We start from the raw sequence: 15,066 nt of genomic DNA on the forward strand, positions 1-15,066 counted from the left end.
TCATAAAATTTTAAGCATTTGATTCAGGTAATATTCAATATATCAAACATTAATTTTAAAGCTACTTATAAGGTAACATAAACACAAGACATTGACCAAATCAAAAGGTATCAGATTCCATGACCACTAGACCATTTTGCCTGAATTACTATTCTCTGACTATAGACAGATACATAACCTCATTACAAAGGTGCTTATATACTATTTTTATTAGAAAAATAACATTTCTTTAGAGATTTCATATAATACATCAAATTGGGACTATTTATGTAAGGATTCAGTCAGCTTCAGTCTCCTTAAGGACCACTTGAAACATCCTTTGCTTGCTTCAGAGACAGACCTATAGAGGGAAAAAAAAGAAAATACATTCAACAAGGCATCAATAGAGCTGACTATCAAAAGGGGACACTGGGATTTAGTGCTTTCTTTTACTGTACAAACTTTTGCCATAGCAACTCACCAACTAAACTATATATATTTTTGAAGAAAATTATCAATCTCTACATTGCTCAAAGCTTCAAAGGATATTTTTGCCTACAAAAAAATTGCTCGATAAATATTTATGTAATGAGAGAGAGGGAACAAAAGAAAAAAGGATGGGAAATATGGAAGAGGGGACTCTATTTTTTGTATATTTCTTTTTTATTCAGAATTAATTATTTTCTACAATAAACCCAAGCTAACTCATATTGTATTAATTCATACCACCCTTAAACATAATTCTCTCTGGGTCCCTGATTACAATTGTTTGGTTCATGCACTGATCCTAACAATTAATTGTCAGAATTTTGGTAAGTTTATTGTCAATTTTATATCCTGTCCATGCTTTCTCCCCCGTAAGTTCCTTATTGGTAAGCTGCACTATTTGCCACCTATGATTGTGTTATGCTATTTTCTGGTATATTTCCAAATCCATTTATTACATATGAATGACCAGAATGACAGTGCTTCTAAGAGCCCTTGGACTGAAGAGCAATATGCCATGCTAAGATCATTTGAAAAACAACAGGACCATGGTAGCTGAAGACCACATGGTAGAGTCATTCTGTGGAAGACAGGTGTAAACAGACGGAACCACAGAGAAGAAATCTGGAAGGCTCAGATCTTAGAGCAAGGAAAGACAGGACTCTTTTTGTCCGCATTTTCAAACAAAAGGTCTTAATGATTTTTATAATTTGTATTATATCTGTTCATTATGGAAATATAGAAACAAAATAATTATTGTACTACAAAATATAATCATTAATGACATTTTTGTTTATAACCAAAATTATATTCAATAAATGTGAATTTATTGCATATGTATTTTATTATATACATTAACAAAAATTAGTTACATTTAAAATTCTTTTTTTAATAAAAATATTGAGGAAAAAACTTCCACATCAGAATCAGAATCTATGTGTGTGTGTGCATGTGTATGTGTGTATGTGTGTGTAAATATGTTCAGTAATGAATGTGTACTAATAAATCACAGCTCTCTAGTATATAAAGTGTATAAATTTAATATTAACTTCTATTGTTGGAAACTAGATGGCTTCTATTTTTATATGCTTTCCATATCTACAATAAGAACATTTCCATATTTTATAGTATAACATTTTCATGTTTTATTTAAAACATATGGAGATGAATATACTATTATGATAGCTAAATAAAAATTCATTGAAAAGACTTTCTTCAAACTATTTCCTAATATGGAATTCATAAGTCAATGAGTAGCTAGGGCAGAACGAAACCAAATGAACAACCATGGGACACAGAGAGCTCCCTTTCTACGATCCACAATAACTCTAGATGGCCACATGTTAGGGGTATTGAGAGTAGAGGTCATCCATGGGTGAGGAGAGGGGTAGAATATTCCAAAGTTCTTCGTAGTTTTTATTTGCTTCTCTCTGCTCTGACATGTGGAAAGGAAATATTTCTGAATTTTGCTATCTCCTTTAAAAGTCTGGTATGAATGAATAGCTTCATGGATGCAGTGTTTATTGTTATGAGATGTTGAAACTCAATGGCATCATAGAGTCTAGCATAGTTGGGAAGCATGTTTTCAGCTTGTAAATATCTGTATTCTAGATCTAGATTCTGTAAGTTATTGGTTCATCCAAGGTCAGAGGATGGAGGGGATGGGAGGGAAGGCAAGGGAGAGCAAGGGAAGGGAAAGGAAAGAAAGGTGAGGGCAGGAGAGGGTAGGGGGAGGAGGATGGAAGGGTAGGGAAAGAAAGAGAAGGGAAGAATGACAATATAAGGTTCTTGACACAGACATTTTTCTCATGAAGTTATGGGAAGTATGTATTTTAAGCCATCTGAGCTACGAACAGTTGCAGAGAATACCCACAATTACCTACTGTCGATATTAAGTGCCCTGAGCAAACATACCGGAGTAGATCAGGCTAGGACAAGAAGAGCATGGGACACAAAGAAGATCAGCAGAACCTGCACAATTGAGAGCAAAGAGGTAATGCACTGGATCTAGACCAGAAATGCTGTTTTCTGTTGTCTTAGCCTGTTTCTTGAGGCAGTTAATCACGATAGATACCAAACTTCCACCTGTAGTATATGCAGAATGAAAGGTGCTTGTTAGCTGCTCGGCAGTGAGTCGCTTATCAGTCCATAATTCCATTCCTTTCAGTTTTAAAGTTTCATTCATTCTTAAATAAAGAATAGAGAAAAATGTCTCCCTAGGTTATATTCACGACCCCTATCTATACTGCAGTCACAATCCTGAGGCTCAGTTTTAGTTAGACAGATGGTCTACTGAATTACTATGTGTACCATATTATTATGCTACAAAATGAAGACAAAGTCATTGTCCCGAAGCTGGAGACTTAAACATGATAGTGTAAACAGACATATACACCACATTTATAATCAAAAGTACACAATATTGCATTCTCAGTGGAATTTCACTGAATAAAGTCAGGAGGCAGAAGGGGAGAGAGACTGGGTGGATCTGAAGGAAGAACAAGGCAGTACCTGCTGGCTGGGATGATTGGACATGACTATTTATTTCAAAAAAAAGTGTGAGCAGGGAGAGGAAATGAAGGAACATCAGGTGATAAACGGAAACCAAAGAAGACAAATACACATGTCTTAAAGAGAAAGAAAGTGAAAAAAATAAAAAAAAAAACCCTACTCATCTCTAGAAATACTTGTCCTAGGTTTAATATAGATGATCTATCAACCATTTTGTTCATTGCTATAAGAATTATGGACGGCATTCATTATACCATATCTGCTTTTTGAACGATCAAAATGCCCAATTGTGCATTAAAATCCTTAGAAGTGCCACAGTAAAAGGGAATAATTTGACTTTCATTAAAACTATTCAAAAATACTTTTTTTTCATGAGGCATTCATTGTAAAGAATGATAGGAAGGGCTCTTCCCGGCCTCAGCGGCAGAAGCAAGATGGCGAAAGGAACGTCATCCTTCGGAAAGCGTCGCAACAAGACGCACACGTTGTGCCGCCGCTGTGGCTCTAAGGCCTACCACCTTCAGAAGTCTACCTGTGGCAAATGCGGCTGCCCTGCCAAGCGCAAGAGAAAGTATAACTGGAGTGCCAAGGCTAAGAGACGAAACACTACCGGGACTGGGCGGAGGAGGCACCTAACAATTGTCTACCGAAGATTCAGACATGGATTCCGTGAAGGGACAACCCCTAAACCCAAGAGGGCAGCTGTTGCAGCACCCAGTTCATCTTGAGGATTTCAGTCTGTCATAAAATAAATGTTCTGGTTTACAAAATGAAAAAAAAAAAGAATGATAGTAAGGGCTATGGCAATAGGTCAATGAGTAAAACATTTGCTGTGGTATCACGAGGGCCAGAGTTTGAATCCTCAGCACTCACGTAAATGTCACATGGACATAATAGCCCAGCTACAATCCTATCCCAGTGTACGCGACATAAGGACAGGAGATTCCTGGGGCAAGCTGGCTTTTTAACTTAGCTGAGTACATGAACTCTGGATTGGAGAGAGAGGCCCTTCCTCAATAAATAAGGTTGGAGAGTGACTGAGAAAAAGACACTGACCTTGGGTTTCCATACACAGACATATCTATGCACACATATCCATACATACTCACCAGATGTATTTACAAGCAAAATAAAAGTAATTTTATTACACACCCATTGGTAAGTGTTGCTTCAACTAGAGTACAGAAAACTTTGGCATTCTGTCATTTCTCATAATTCATTAATGAACTTATAAAGCATGGGTTGTGTTTTCACCAGACAGGTTCTCCTCACAGGTATAATCATAAACAAGTTAACATTTCTCATCATTCACAAAGGAGGCCAATACTCAGAGCATCTCTGGAGTATCACTCAGGAATGGGTATTTAGCATTTTTTATAGTTTTCATACTCATTTGATTTGGAGGTATCAAAGACATTTGGCTTGAAATGGGAGTCATTTCAGAAGTTGATAATGGGCAATGCTGGAGAATGTGGCATATTTTTAGAAATATTTCACATGGTAGGGTTTAGATAAAATCCTGATGTACTCATATTGAGTGTTCACTAGAACTGGAGATATTAAAGGTTCTGAGAAGTAACCATCTGATCTCTCATTAAATTTATTTACTAGACATGTTAATTGTCAATGAACAGGTATCTATTCAACAAGTACTTAATGAATATTTGTAATGTAAAATAGGAGTATGAAGACTAAGTTTTTCCTAGTGGGCTTTTTAAATAGATAAAAGCAATGAATGAGTTATCTATAAATGGCAAAACTTAAAAAGATCTTTTTAATTGCTAAAAATGGATGACTTTCTGTGTTCTAGTATAAAAGGGAATGTCACCTTTAATTTATGTCTCTGAATGCAAAGAAAAACCACGTCTTCAGTCTGAACAATGTTTAATTATACTAAAGATGATATACAGTTCTGAGATATTTAGTCAACATTTCACAACAAGTCATTTTGAAGGAATTTGGCAGCATGTTTTGAACAGTTGTTCTACTTTTAATAGCTTGCTATGAGACTAAAGACATGCCTGATGTAATTACTAAGCAATATTTATTTTATTCTGTCAAATATCTAATTTTTATGTTTATCATATATGCCTCCCTTAATTTTCTGGATGACTTTGCTCATAGATAATAATTTGGAACACAATGTAAATATAATGAAATCAAGTTGAAATTTCTATTAAAACCAGATTTCTTGCCCAAATGTATTAGTGTCTCCCTTTCTTCCTCTGTTGGTTTCCCTTATTTTCTTGGCTTTCCCTATGCTACACAATACACAGTGGAAATTATTACTCTCTTTATGCTGTGCATATTCATATTTCTTTCACCCTATGGTTTTTTAGCTTGTGCTATGATTTAAATGTGAAATGTCCTTTTTGGTTGAACATATTATACCCTAGCTGATGGGTGACATTGCTTTCAGAGACTGTAGAATCTTAGGGAGGCAGAGTCCAATGGGAGGAAGTTCATCATGAGACATGGTCCTTTGAGGTGTTAAGCTCTCAGTCCACTTCCTGTGTTGTCTCTGCTTCCTGGACTGTGGTAACATGAGGAGTCACAGTAAATTCCATAGTACTTTCCCTTACACAACAAACTGTCCCCTCCCAAACTATGAACAGAGATAAAGCTCTCCTTTTTAAAACTGATTCTTGTCAGTTTTTGTTGTTGTTATAACCATGAGAAAGGTACATCTGGCATAGAGGTAGAGAAATTCTCCAGTAGCGCACAAGCCTAAGATCCAAACTGTTCATTGTGTGTTCTTGTGAAGAAAATATTTTTAAAATTTTTATCTACAAAACCAGAGTAATAATACATATTGTCTTGGTTACTTTCTGTTGCTGTGACAAAACACCAAGACCAAGTCAGTTTTTAAATAGAAACATTTAATTTGAGGGTTATGGTTCCAGAGGTTGGTAGAGTCTGTAACCATTATGGTGGGAGCATGGCAACAGACAGGCAGGCATGGCACTGGAACAGTAGCTGTGAGCTTGAAGCTGATTGAGGAGTAAGAGGTGGCAGGGTGGGGGTAGGAGTGGGAGGATGCAGTGTGGAGGGAAAGTTCATGGGAGACTGTGGACTTTAGAAATCTCAAAACCAACCCCAGGTACACACCTCCTTCAACAAAGCCACACCTCCTAATCCTTCCCAAATTGTTCCTCCAACTGGGGACTAAATAGTCAAACATATAAACCAATGGATGTGCTCATTCATATCACTACACAGATTAAGTTTCCAGGATGATTAAAAGAGGTTTTAATATGGCATATAACAACTAAAGTTTAATAGCTGTCATTTTCTCACATCTCTCCCTTTTAAAAGGTATATGTGATTTTTTTTGAAAGCCTTAAAATGTCAAAGACTTTAAGGTTAAATATCATGCTGTAGTGTTAAATATAGTCTTCAAATGCACTCTGTGGGTCTATTTTATGCTAGGCTATGTGACAGCTTTTCTAATTTACTATTAAATTAAGCCTCTATCAGAATGCTTGCCAACTCTTTCAAAAACAAAGATTTATTAGGTTTCATCTATAGGTTTTTGGGCTTAAACCTTGCATTCTACCTTTGAGGTCACTACAATTTAAATACACAAAGGATTTACAGTTATATCTACAGATGAGCAAGAACACAGAGCATTTGTCTTTATGGGCTGGAGTTATTTTAATCAGTATATTTTTCAATTCATCTATTTCTTACAAAGTTCAACTTTACTTAGGATTGTATAAAATGGCATTGTGTACTTGTACCACATTTCCATTATCCTTTCATCAGATGGACATCTAAGCTGGTTCATTTCCTAACTGTGGTGAACAGAGTAACTATGACCATGGGTGTGCAATACGTCTAGAATGGTATCAGGTAGGTTATATGGAAGTTTTACTTTCAGCATTTTTTTTTAAATTAAATTTGTTCATTTATTTTACATTCTGACTGTACTTTCTCCTTCTATGCCCTCCCTCTATTTCCTGTCTGCCTTTCCTCTCCAAACTTCTCCTCTGTTTATGTTCAGAAAGAGGCAGGCTTCCCATGGTGTCAACAAAACAAGGCATATCAAATTGAGTTAGGACTAAGCTCTGTTCTTGTGTTAAGGTTGGAAAAGGCAAGCCAGTATGAGGAATAGGTTGCCAAGGGCCAGTCAAAGCATTAGGGACAGGTCCTGGTCCCACAGCTAGGAGTACCACAAATAACCAAGCTATACAACTGTAACATATATGTAGAGGAGCTAGGTCCATCCCATGCAGTCTCCCTAGCTATTGGTCTAGACTCCATGAGTGCCAATGAGTCCAGGTTATGTCTGTGGGTTCCCTTGTAATGACCTCGATTCCCCCTGGCTCATACAATCCTTCCCCCCTCTCTTCAACAGGACCCCCCAAGTTCTTCCCAGTATTCAGCTGTGGATATCTACATCCGTTTTCATCAGTTACTGAATGAAGGCTCTCTGATGACTATTGGGGTAGCTACCAATCTGATTGCAGGAGATGGCCAGTTCAGGCTACCTACCCACTATTGCTAGGAGTGTTAGCTGGGGTTATCCTTATAGATTCCTGGAACTTTCTCTTGTACCAGATTTCTACTTGACCCCAAGATGTCCCCCATATTAAGACATCTCTTTAGTACTCTCCCCTCTATCTGCTCCAGAGCCTGATCCCTCAAATCCCCATCCTCACTGGCCCCCTAGTCTACTCAAGAGATCTCTTCTATCTCCCCTTCCCAGGAAAATCCATGCATCCACTTTTGGGTTCTTCTTGTTACTTAACATCTCTATGTCTGTGGATTGTAGTGTGGTTATCAATTACTTTACAGCTAACATCCACTTAGAAGTTAATATATACTATGTTTGTCTTTCTGGGTCTGGGTTATCTCATTCAGGATGATTTTTTCCTAGTTCCATCCATTTGCCTTCAAATTTTTTGATGTTACTGTTTTTAACGATGAATAATACTCCATTGTGTAAATGTGCTACATTTTCTTTATCCATTCTCCAGTTGAGGAGCATCCAAGTTCTAGCTATTACAAATAATTGATACTATGAACATATTTGAACAAGTGTCCTTGTGGTATGATTGAGCATCCTTTTGGTAGATGCCCAAGAGTGGTAGAGCTGGGTCTTGAGGTAGATTGATTCCCAGTTTCCTGAGAAACTGCCATATTGATTTCCAAAGTAAACAATACATTTAACAATCTCAAGAACAACTATAAGAATACATGTCCATCAATCTAAGAATTATTAATAAATAATTAGGGAATTATTTATTATTCTAAATAAAAGTATAATATAAAAAAGATAGAAAATAAAGGTTTTTCCAGCTCCCTCTTCTGTGCTGATTCCTGAGTGTTGGGAGAAAAGCAATGAAATGTATGTCCCACTTAGAGCTTAGAATTCTACTGCTCCTATTCTCTTCATGTTGAGCAGTTGTAGGCCTCTGCATGAATCACCATCTACTGTAAAAAGAAGCTTCTCTGATAGGGTTAAGACATAGACTTAATCAACAAATATAAAAATATAATTATTAGGGGACATTTATTGCCATGTCCCTTTAGCAGAACAGTCATAGGTATTCTTCTAGGGCTTTTGACCTAGTCAATCATGGGGTTTTTGGCCCAGTTAATGAATGATACAGGCGATTAGTTATATTGTGGAGTGGTCTTTAAATCCAATCAGAAAATTGTTGGTTATCCCTATAACATTTGTGCCACTATTGCACCATGACTATATCTTGCCAGGGAGTCATCATTGTATGAGTAAAATTCTTCTTCCCTGGCCCTGTACACAGTACCTCCCAGAACTATGAAAATGAGCAAATATGGAAAATTTTTGATTTCTTAATGACTCTGATTCATGTATGTAATATCTTCAGCAACAGGGCTTGACGATGAATCTCTAGAGAAATGGTCCTCAATCTATGGGTCATGACCCCTTGGAAAAACATCTATCTAAGCAGGGCAGTGGTGTGCATGCCTTTAATCCTACTGCTCGGTAGGCAGAGGCAGGTGAATCTGTGAATTAGAGGCCAACCTGATCTACAAGAGCTAGTTCCAGAAAAGGCCCCAATGCTACAGAGAGAACCTGTTTTGAAAAACCAAAAAAAAGAAGGAAGAAAGAGAGAAAATAAAAACCTTTATCTATAAAAATATTTACATTATGATTCATAACAGTAGCAAAATTATAGTTATGAAGTATCAACAAAAGTAATTTTATGGTTGGGAGGTCACAACAACCATGAATAACTGTATTAAAGGGTCACAACATTAAGAAGTTTAAGAATTACTGCTCTAGAAAGTAACCAAGAGCAATATCTCTAGTGTGTAATGATTATGATGTTCTATGGGACCCCAATAACCAACAAGTACAAAAGACATAACTCAAATCTGGTACTGGGTATTGTGTTTGATAGTCTGTGGTCTCTGTGATGGGCACTGTCCCCTGCTATAGTGTAATTCCATTTCCACTCCTTTTATATATGTATATATTTTAGGAAGCTTCTAAAATAATACATTTTATGTCAATTTTTTCAAAGGTCTTTCGCATTATTTTCTTTACTCATGCTTCCTCTTATATGCTGCCCTCCTACCTTACACCCCATTTAACATCCCTCCCTATTTTTACCCCAATACTCCCTTTCCCCATTTTATACTTTTATACATGCATTTTATCTCCCATTCTTTTAAATCTGCATGCATGGGCCCTTGTTAGTTCCCTGAATTCTATGAGCACTTTCCAATTTAAATAGTTATCTTAAGATCCAAAGCCAACGTCAATATATGAGAAAGAACATGTGGCATTTGTTTTTGTGGGTCTGGGTTATCTCACTGAGAATGATTGTTTCCAGTTCTACCTGGAAATTTCATAATTTCATTTTTCTTTACAGCTGAATAATATTACATTCTGAAAATGCATCACATTTTTCATTATCCTTTCATCATTGATGGACAGCTAGGCTTTTTCCATTTTCTATCCATGGTCCGTGAATAGTAATGAACACAATGAGCAAGTATCTCTGTAGTATCAAGAGTCCTTTGGGAGTATGCTTTGAACTGGTATAGCTGGATCATATGGTAGAGCTATATCAAGGTTTTTAGTAACAGCTACACTGATTTCAACAGTTTTTTTTTAAAAAAAATAGACTTATCTCTTACACATGAATGCAAAATTCCTTAAAAGTTATATCAACACCAAACAAAATATTATTGACATAACAATATCAGATGATACGGAAAGTTAATGTGCACTTATTGCAAAGGATGAGTAGATTCATTTTCTTAAAAATTCCAATTCACCAGGAAAGTGTACTTCTAAATTTTTGTTACTGAATAACATTGAAATTTAGAAAGCAAGTCAATAATTAACCTAAATAAAAAGAGAAAAAAATCCATGTCCAGCATAGGAGGTTTGAACACACATCTCATGATGATGAATACTGTACCCCTTGTCCAAATAGTCAGCAATGACATGGATTATCAGCTCATCAAAAGCAGCCAACACCACTCAGTGGACACAAAGAAAACTATACTCAGTGTCAAAACAGGTCATCCTCATGTGGTTAAGGAATGTGCTGCTTCCAAGCACTTACCTCCAGTTAGTCACTTTCCGGATCACCCATGTAGTCTCAACACATTTCAAATGATTTAAGGCAGCCACACAAAATGGACACAATATGAAAACAGACTTAGATATCAAGGGAACACCCCACTTTAAACTCACAGGCCTGCAATGAAGAAGACCTGAAAATCAGTGAGGCCAGCTTCTGCAGCCAGAAGCATTCTATTTTCTTTCAAGATGTACATTTTTTAATTGATACCCAGCTTCAGACTTTCAACAAGAAAGCTCAGACTCATGGTCGCTATATCAATGGAGTACTCTGTTCTTCTACTGAAATGCAAATTTGCTGACAATGGATCTCAGGCACGAACCAAGGAAAGCAAGGCACTCCCTCCACTGGACCCTTGTTGTTTATGTTAATTTGGTTTGTCTCTCAACTGAAAGACACTGATCAAGTTCCTTTAGACAAATTGCCCCAGTTCAATATCATTGTTTTCTTTGAATTTATGTTAAAATAACAGAGGGGCTACTTAATTTTAATATATTGACTTATGTATGTATTATGGTACTTCAGAAAGATTTCTAATTTTATACATCCAATTTGATTCATAAAAGCATAGCTTATAGTTCTTTTTTTTGTTGTTTTTTTTTTGTTTTGTTTTGTTTTTTTCGAGACAGGGTTTCCCTGTAGTTTCTAGAGCCTGTCCTGGAACTAGCTCTTGTAGACCTTGCTAGCCAAGATTCTGGGAAAAGTTAGGAACAAGTGCTACATGATATCAGTCCTCAAGAATATTTTCTTTTCTTTGGGGATAAAAGGTAAACATATGTGTGGGGGCCCATAAAAGTGGGTCAACTTCACCTTGACTGAGATGTTAAGCCTACGCCAGCTCTTTCAAAATTATTGACAAGAAGCCTGACTTAAGGAGTGCCTACAAACAAGATATCCTGACCTAGGGTGTGGTTACTTGTTGTTTTGGACATTAAGATGGCCCATAAAGGTAGAACCACTTCACCTTGACCAAAGGTCAGAGAATTCAAGCCTATTTCTGCTACTTCATTTTTAAGACGGGAGGAGTTTTTACCCAGAGAGTGGCTGTCAACAGGATACTTGGTCTAAGGTATTATCACTGCATGTGCTGCCCAAATCATTAGAATGCTTAACTCAGGAAATAGTGACTCAATGTCTTGGGTATTAAAGTAAACAATTGTTCTGTTTGTCCTTTGTGTCATGCTAAAGCAGTTTTTTGCCGTCTTACCCCTTTTTTTGGATTGGGGTATACAAGCGTATGGAAAATATACATGGGTAGATTCAGTATACTCAGAATTGCCCTCCCAGTACTGTCCTAGGTCTCTGTATTTCTTTCATATCTCTGTTCCTAACATTTCTAATCCACATGCCTATATCCTGGAACGTATGAACCTGTCGAGGTTGGACCCCAACAGACATCACCCCAACATGTGCCTACAATGTTTATGTATGAAATAATTATAAAAGTTGGTGAGTGGAGAATTAGAGTCTTGTGAAATCTCAACAACTGACTTTAAATGACAACACAGCTAGGGACAATTGATGTGGGATGCTTCAGGCTTCAGTCAGACTTCCGTTGTGTAGGAAACTGGACTCAGCACCACTGCAGATGCTCTGAAGTTGGTACCAATGCTCTCAGTGATGCTGAACTTCTCATGAAATGCTGAACAAAATTCCACATAGAAGTGACTTACCAGGGGCTGGATACACAGCTCAGCCAGCAAAGAGTGGGTGTTACTCTTGCTTGGAGCATGAGTTTGGCTCCCAGCACCCCAATCAGGTGGCTCACAGCTGCCTGTGTCTGACACCCTTTGTTGTTGTCTGTCGGTACCTACAGTCACATGTCATGCACACAGACAGACACATACATATCCATATACACTTAATATTTTTTAAAAATCATAATACATTTGAATGAGCCAACTGTGTTCAAAAGCAAAGGGCAAAAATATTTTAGGCTATTTAGAAAGTCAAGAACATATTAGAGCTGTTTTTCTGAATTTTGAAATGTAATACAGATGCAGAAAAATAAAAAAATGTATACTTCAGTACTAAAAAGGATGCCATAAATAGCCATTAACCACACTAATTGATAAATTACACTCTGTCAGCTGAATATGAGACTATTAGTGTCATATACGAAGCATTTCTTGATTTTCTGTATATTATAACAGGACTGTGTTTGTTCTCTGATAGGTTATTTTTCCTAGTTACAGTGCAAATTTTGTGCTAAGGGGTCAAATGAGGGAACTGGTATGGGAGAATTTTTTGTATTCTGTCAATCATATTTTAAATAAACACTGATTGGCCAGGTAGGAAGTATAGGCGGGTCAACCAGACAGGAAGTAGAGGTGGGGAGATGAGAACAGGAGAATTCTAGGAAGGACCCATTCCTGCAGTCCAGCCCAGACCACTGAAGAAGCAACATGTGAGCTGCCCCTATGTGAAAGGAACCAAGCCATGTGGCTAGTATAGATAAGAGCAATGGGTTTATATAAGCTATAAGAGCTAATATGAAGTCTGAGCTAATGGGCCAATCAGTTTTATAACTTATGGAGATCTCTGTGTGATTTTCTTTGGGACTTGCCATCTTTGGGGTACCGGGCGGGACAGAAACCCCAACAAACAGGCCCCTCATGTTACAGGGAACCATCGCCCAGGGTGGGTAGCAGGAACACTGGCTTAGCCCTTTAATAAACATATCTCATTGACTTAAGGGGAAGAGTGGACATTTTGATAATAAGTAATGAGATTATCAACTAGATATAAAATCTGACACAGATTGGTAGCAAGACAAATCCTATTACATATATATGATAATATTGAGCCAGTGGTGTATTACCAGGTTAAAAATGAAAAATCATTCAATGAAGTCAGTTATATTAAAAAGCTAAATTTACTTTAAATATAATAAAAATATAAATCTTGAAAAGTTTGTTTATAAAAATCTCTTTAGAAAACTGCACAACGCAATATTGAAACCTTCCCTGTTCAGAACATGCGAGATCATTATCAATAAGTGTGGTTTATGGCATCCTTTTTTTTGTCTCCTAACAAGTTGTGGTGAAACAAATGTTGCAGATATGTATCTGTGTCTTTGCACAGTGATGAAGAGTAGAGACAGTAAATTACATAACCTCCCTCTGCACCTCCAGTTCATAAGGCTTAGCACATGGGTGACCCTTAGCATACACATGCCCACTGTGAAGATCCAGAGAAGCGACTGTTCCAAGTTGGGAATCTGGGCTGTCAGGCTCTTGGGATTTATGCTGGAAGATCTTAACTAACATTCTAATTTGAGAAAAAACATGTCTAGGATTGTATGATTTGTGAACATGTAGCCAGTTAGCACAGCCAAAGGAGCCAGAGAGTATTCTGAAATAGTTCAGCTGCTGTGAATATGCCCAAGTCTTTTCAGTAACAGAAAAATGCAAGGGTAAAAGCCCCAGCTCCAGGGATGGGTTCTTCTTCCAAGCAGCCAATCCACCGCTCCCATCTGTGAAGATGCGCCCCATTAGACAGGAAGGCTCATCCCAAAAGCAGGCTCATCAGTGCTGGGGAATTAACTACATTTAATTTTCACCTTAGTGTCACCATTTCGTAGCTTCAGGCCACACCTAGCACAAAGATAAGACTATTCCAAGACAAACAAAAAGTGTCTGGTAAAAGGATTAGAAACATGTGTTATTAATTTATAACTTTGATTTCTTATGAAAAACAAAAACAAAACATTGGACCATGTAGCTCCTATTTTTAGTTTAGGAAATTCAACTCCATAAAAGACTCTAGCCCAAAGAATTTTCAAAATAACATTTGAGTCTCCAGGTTTAAATACATCCTTTCTGATGAATCTAACAACTGCCGTCTATGACCTAGAAGTCTGAATAAGAGAAGCATGTAGTTTAAAATTTGCAAAGTTATATATTACTGAACAATGTGACACACTGATCTGCTATACTCAAGACTGAAATTAAGTTCTGTATATTATGAAAAGTTACCTTTAAGTTTTTCTAGGGTCTTAGGAATTAGTTTAACATTTCATAATATGAGTGCCTCACCACAAACCTGGGAGGATTTCCACATTAGAAAACTATGTGAGTGACTCACAGGCATCTGTCCTCTGTAAACGGAGAAATTTTCATAACAACAGCAAGGCTCAACATTAGCTTTTATGGCAGAGACTTGCAATTTGACATTGGAATCACTTGCTTTCAACAGATAATTAGATGTAACTACATTAGCTTATTTTTCTGCCGATTAAAGATTAATCTTGAAATGGTTGCTATAGTTACCTGTCTAGTATGCTGAACATAGAGGATTTATGGCCTGATGGGCTTCAGATACTGCAACCTATGTAGATAAAGCTTTATTATTTTTTTAATATTCAGATTTATTTTTAATGAAAATGCACACAGGTTGCAACAAAGGCAGTAGACGCTGAGGTGCATTTGCATCTGATGATGAGCAGATAAGAATGGTTGCATTTTCACGCACATTGTAGACTCAGTCTTTCCTCCATAGACCTTTA

At 37.0% G+C, this 15,066-nt stretch overlaps 2 protein-coding genes across 5 annotated transcripts in view; one reads left to right on the forward strand and one right to left on the reverse strand.

Moving 5' to 3' along the window:
• Positions 1-296: 296 nt before the first annotated feature.
• The window catches only part of C11H8orf34 (chromosome 11 C8orf34 homolog), a 365,888-nt gene continuing 351,118 nt past the window's right edge, over positions 297-15,066 (reverse strand). For all 4 annotated transcript variants that reach the window (XM_038347783.1, XM_038347781.1, XM_038347782.1 and 1 more), the window contains 2 exons: positions 2,380-2,436; positions 297-340 (listed from right to left, as the gene is read on the reverse strand). In XM_038347783.1, coding sequence (XP_038203711.1) covers positions 297-340; positions 2,380-2,436 — 101 coding nt within the window. The remainder of the gene's footprint in view (positions 341-2,379; positions 2,437-15,066) is intronic.
• Positions 3,411-3,704, forward strand: LOC119826447 (60S ribosomal protein L37-like). The gene has a single exon (XM_038347784.1). It carries the CDS (start codon positions 3,411-3,413, stop codon positions 3,702-3,704), a length of 294 nt encoding a protein of 97 aa, XP_038203712.1.

The sequence above is a fragment of the Arvicola amphibius genome, chromosome 11 (assembly GCF_903992535.2).
Source record: "Arvicola amphibius chromosome 11, mArvAmp1.2, whole genome shotgun sequence".
Lineage (NCBI taxonomy): Eukaryota > Metazoa > Chordata > Mammalia > Rodentia > Cricetidae > Arvicola > Arvicola amphibius.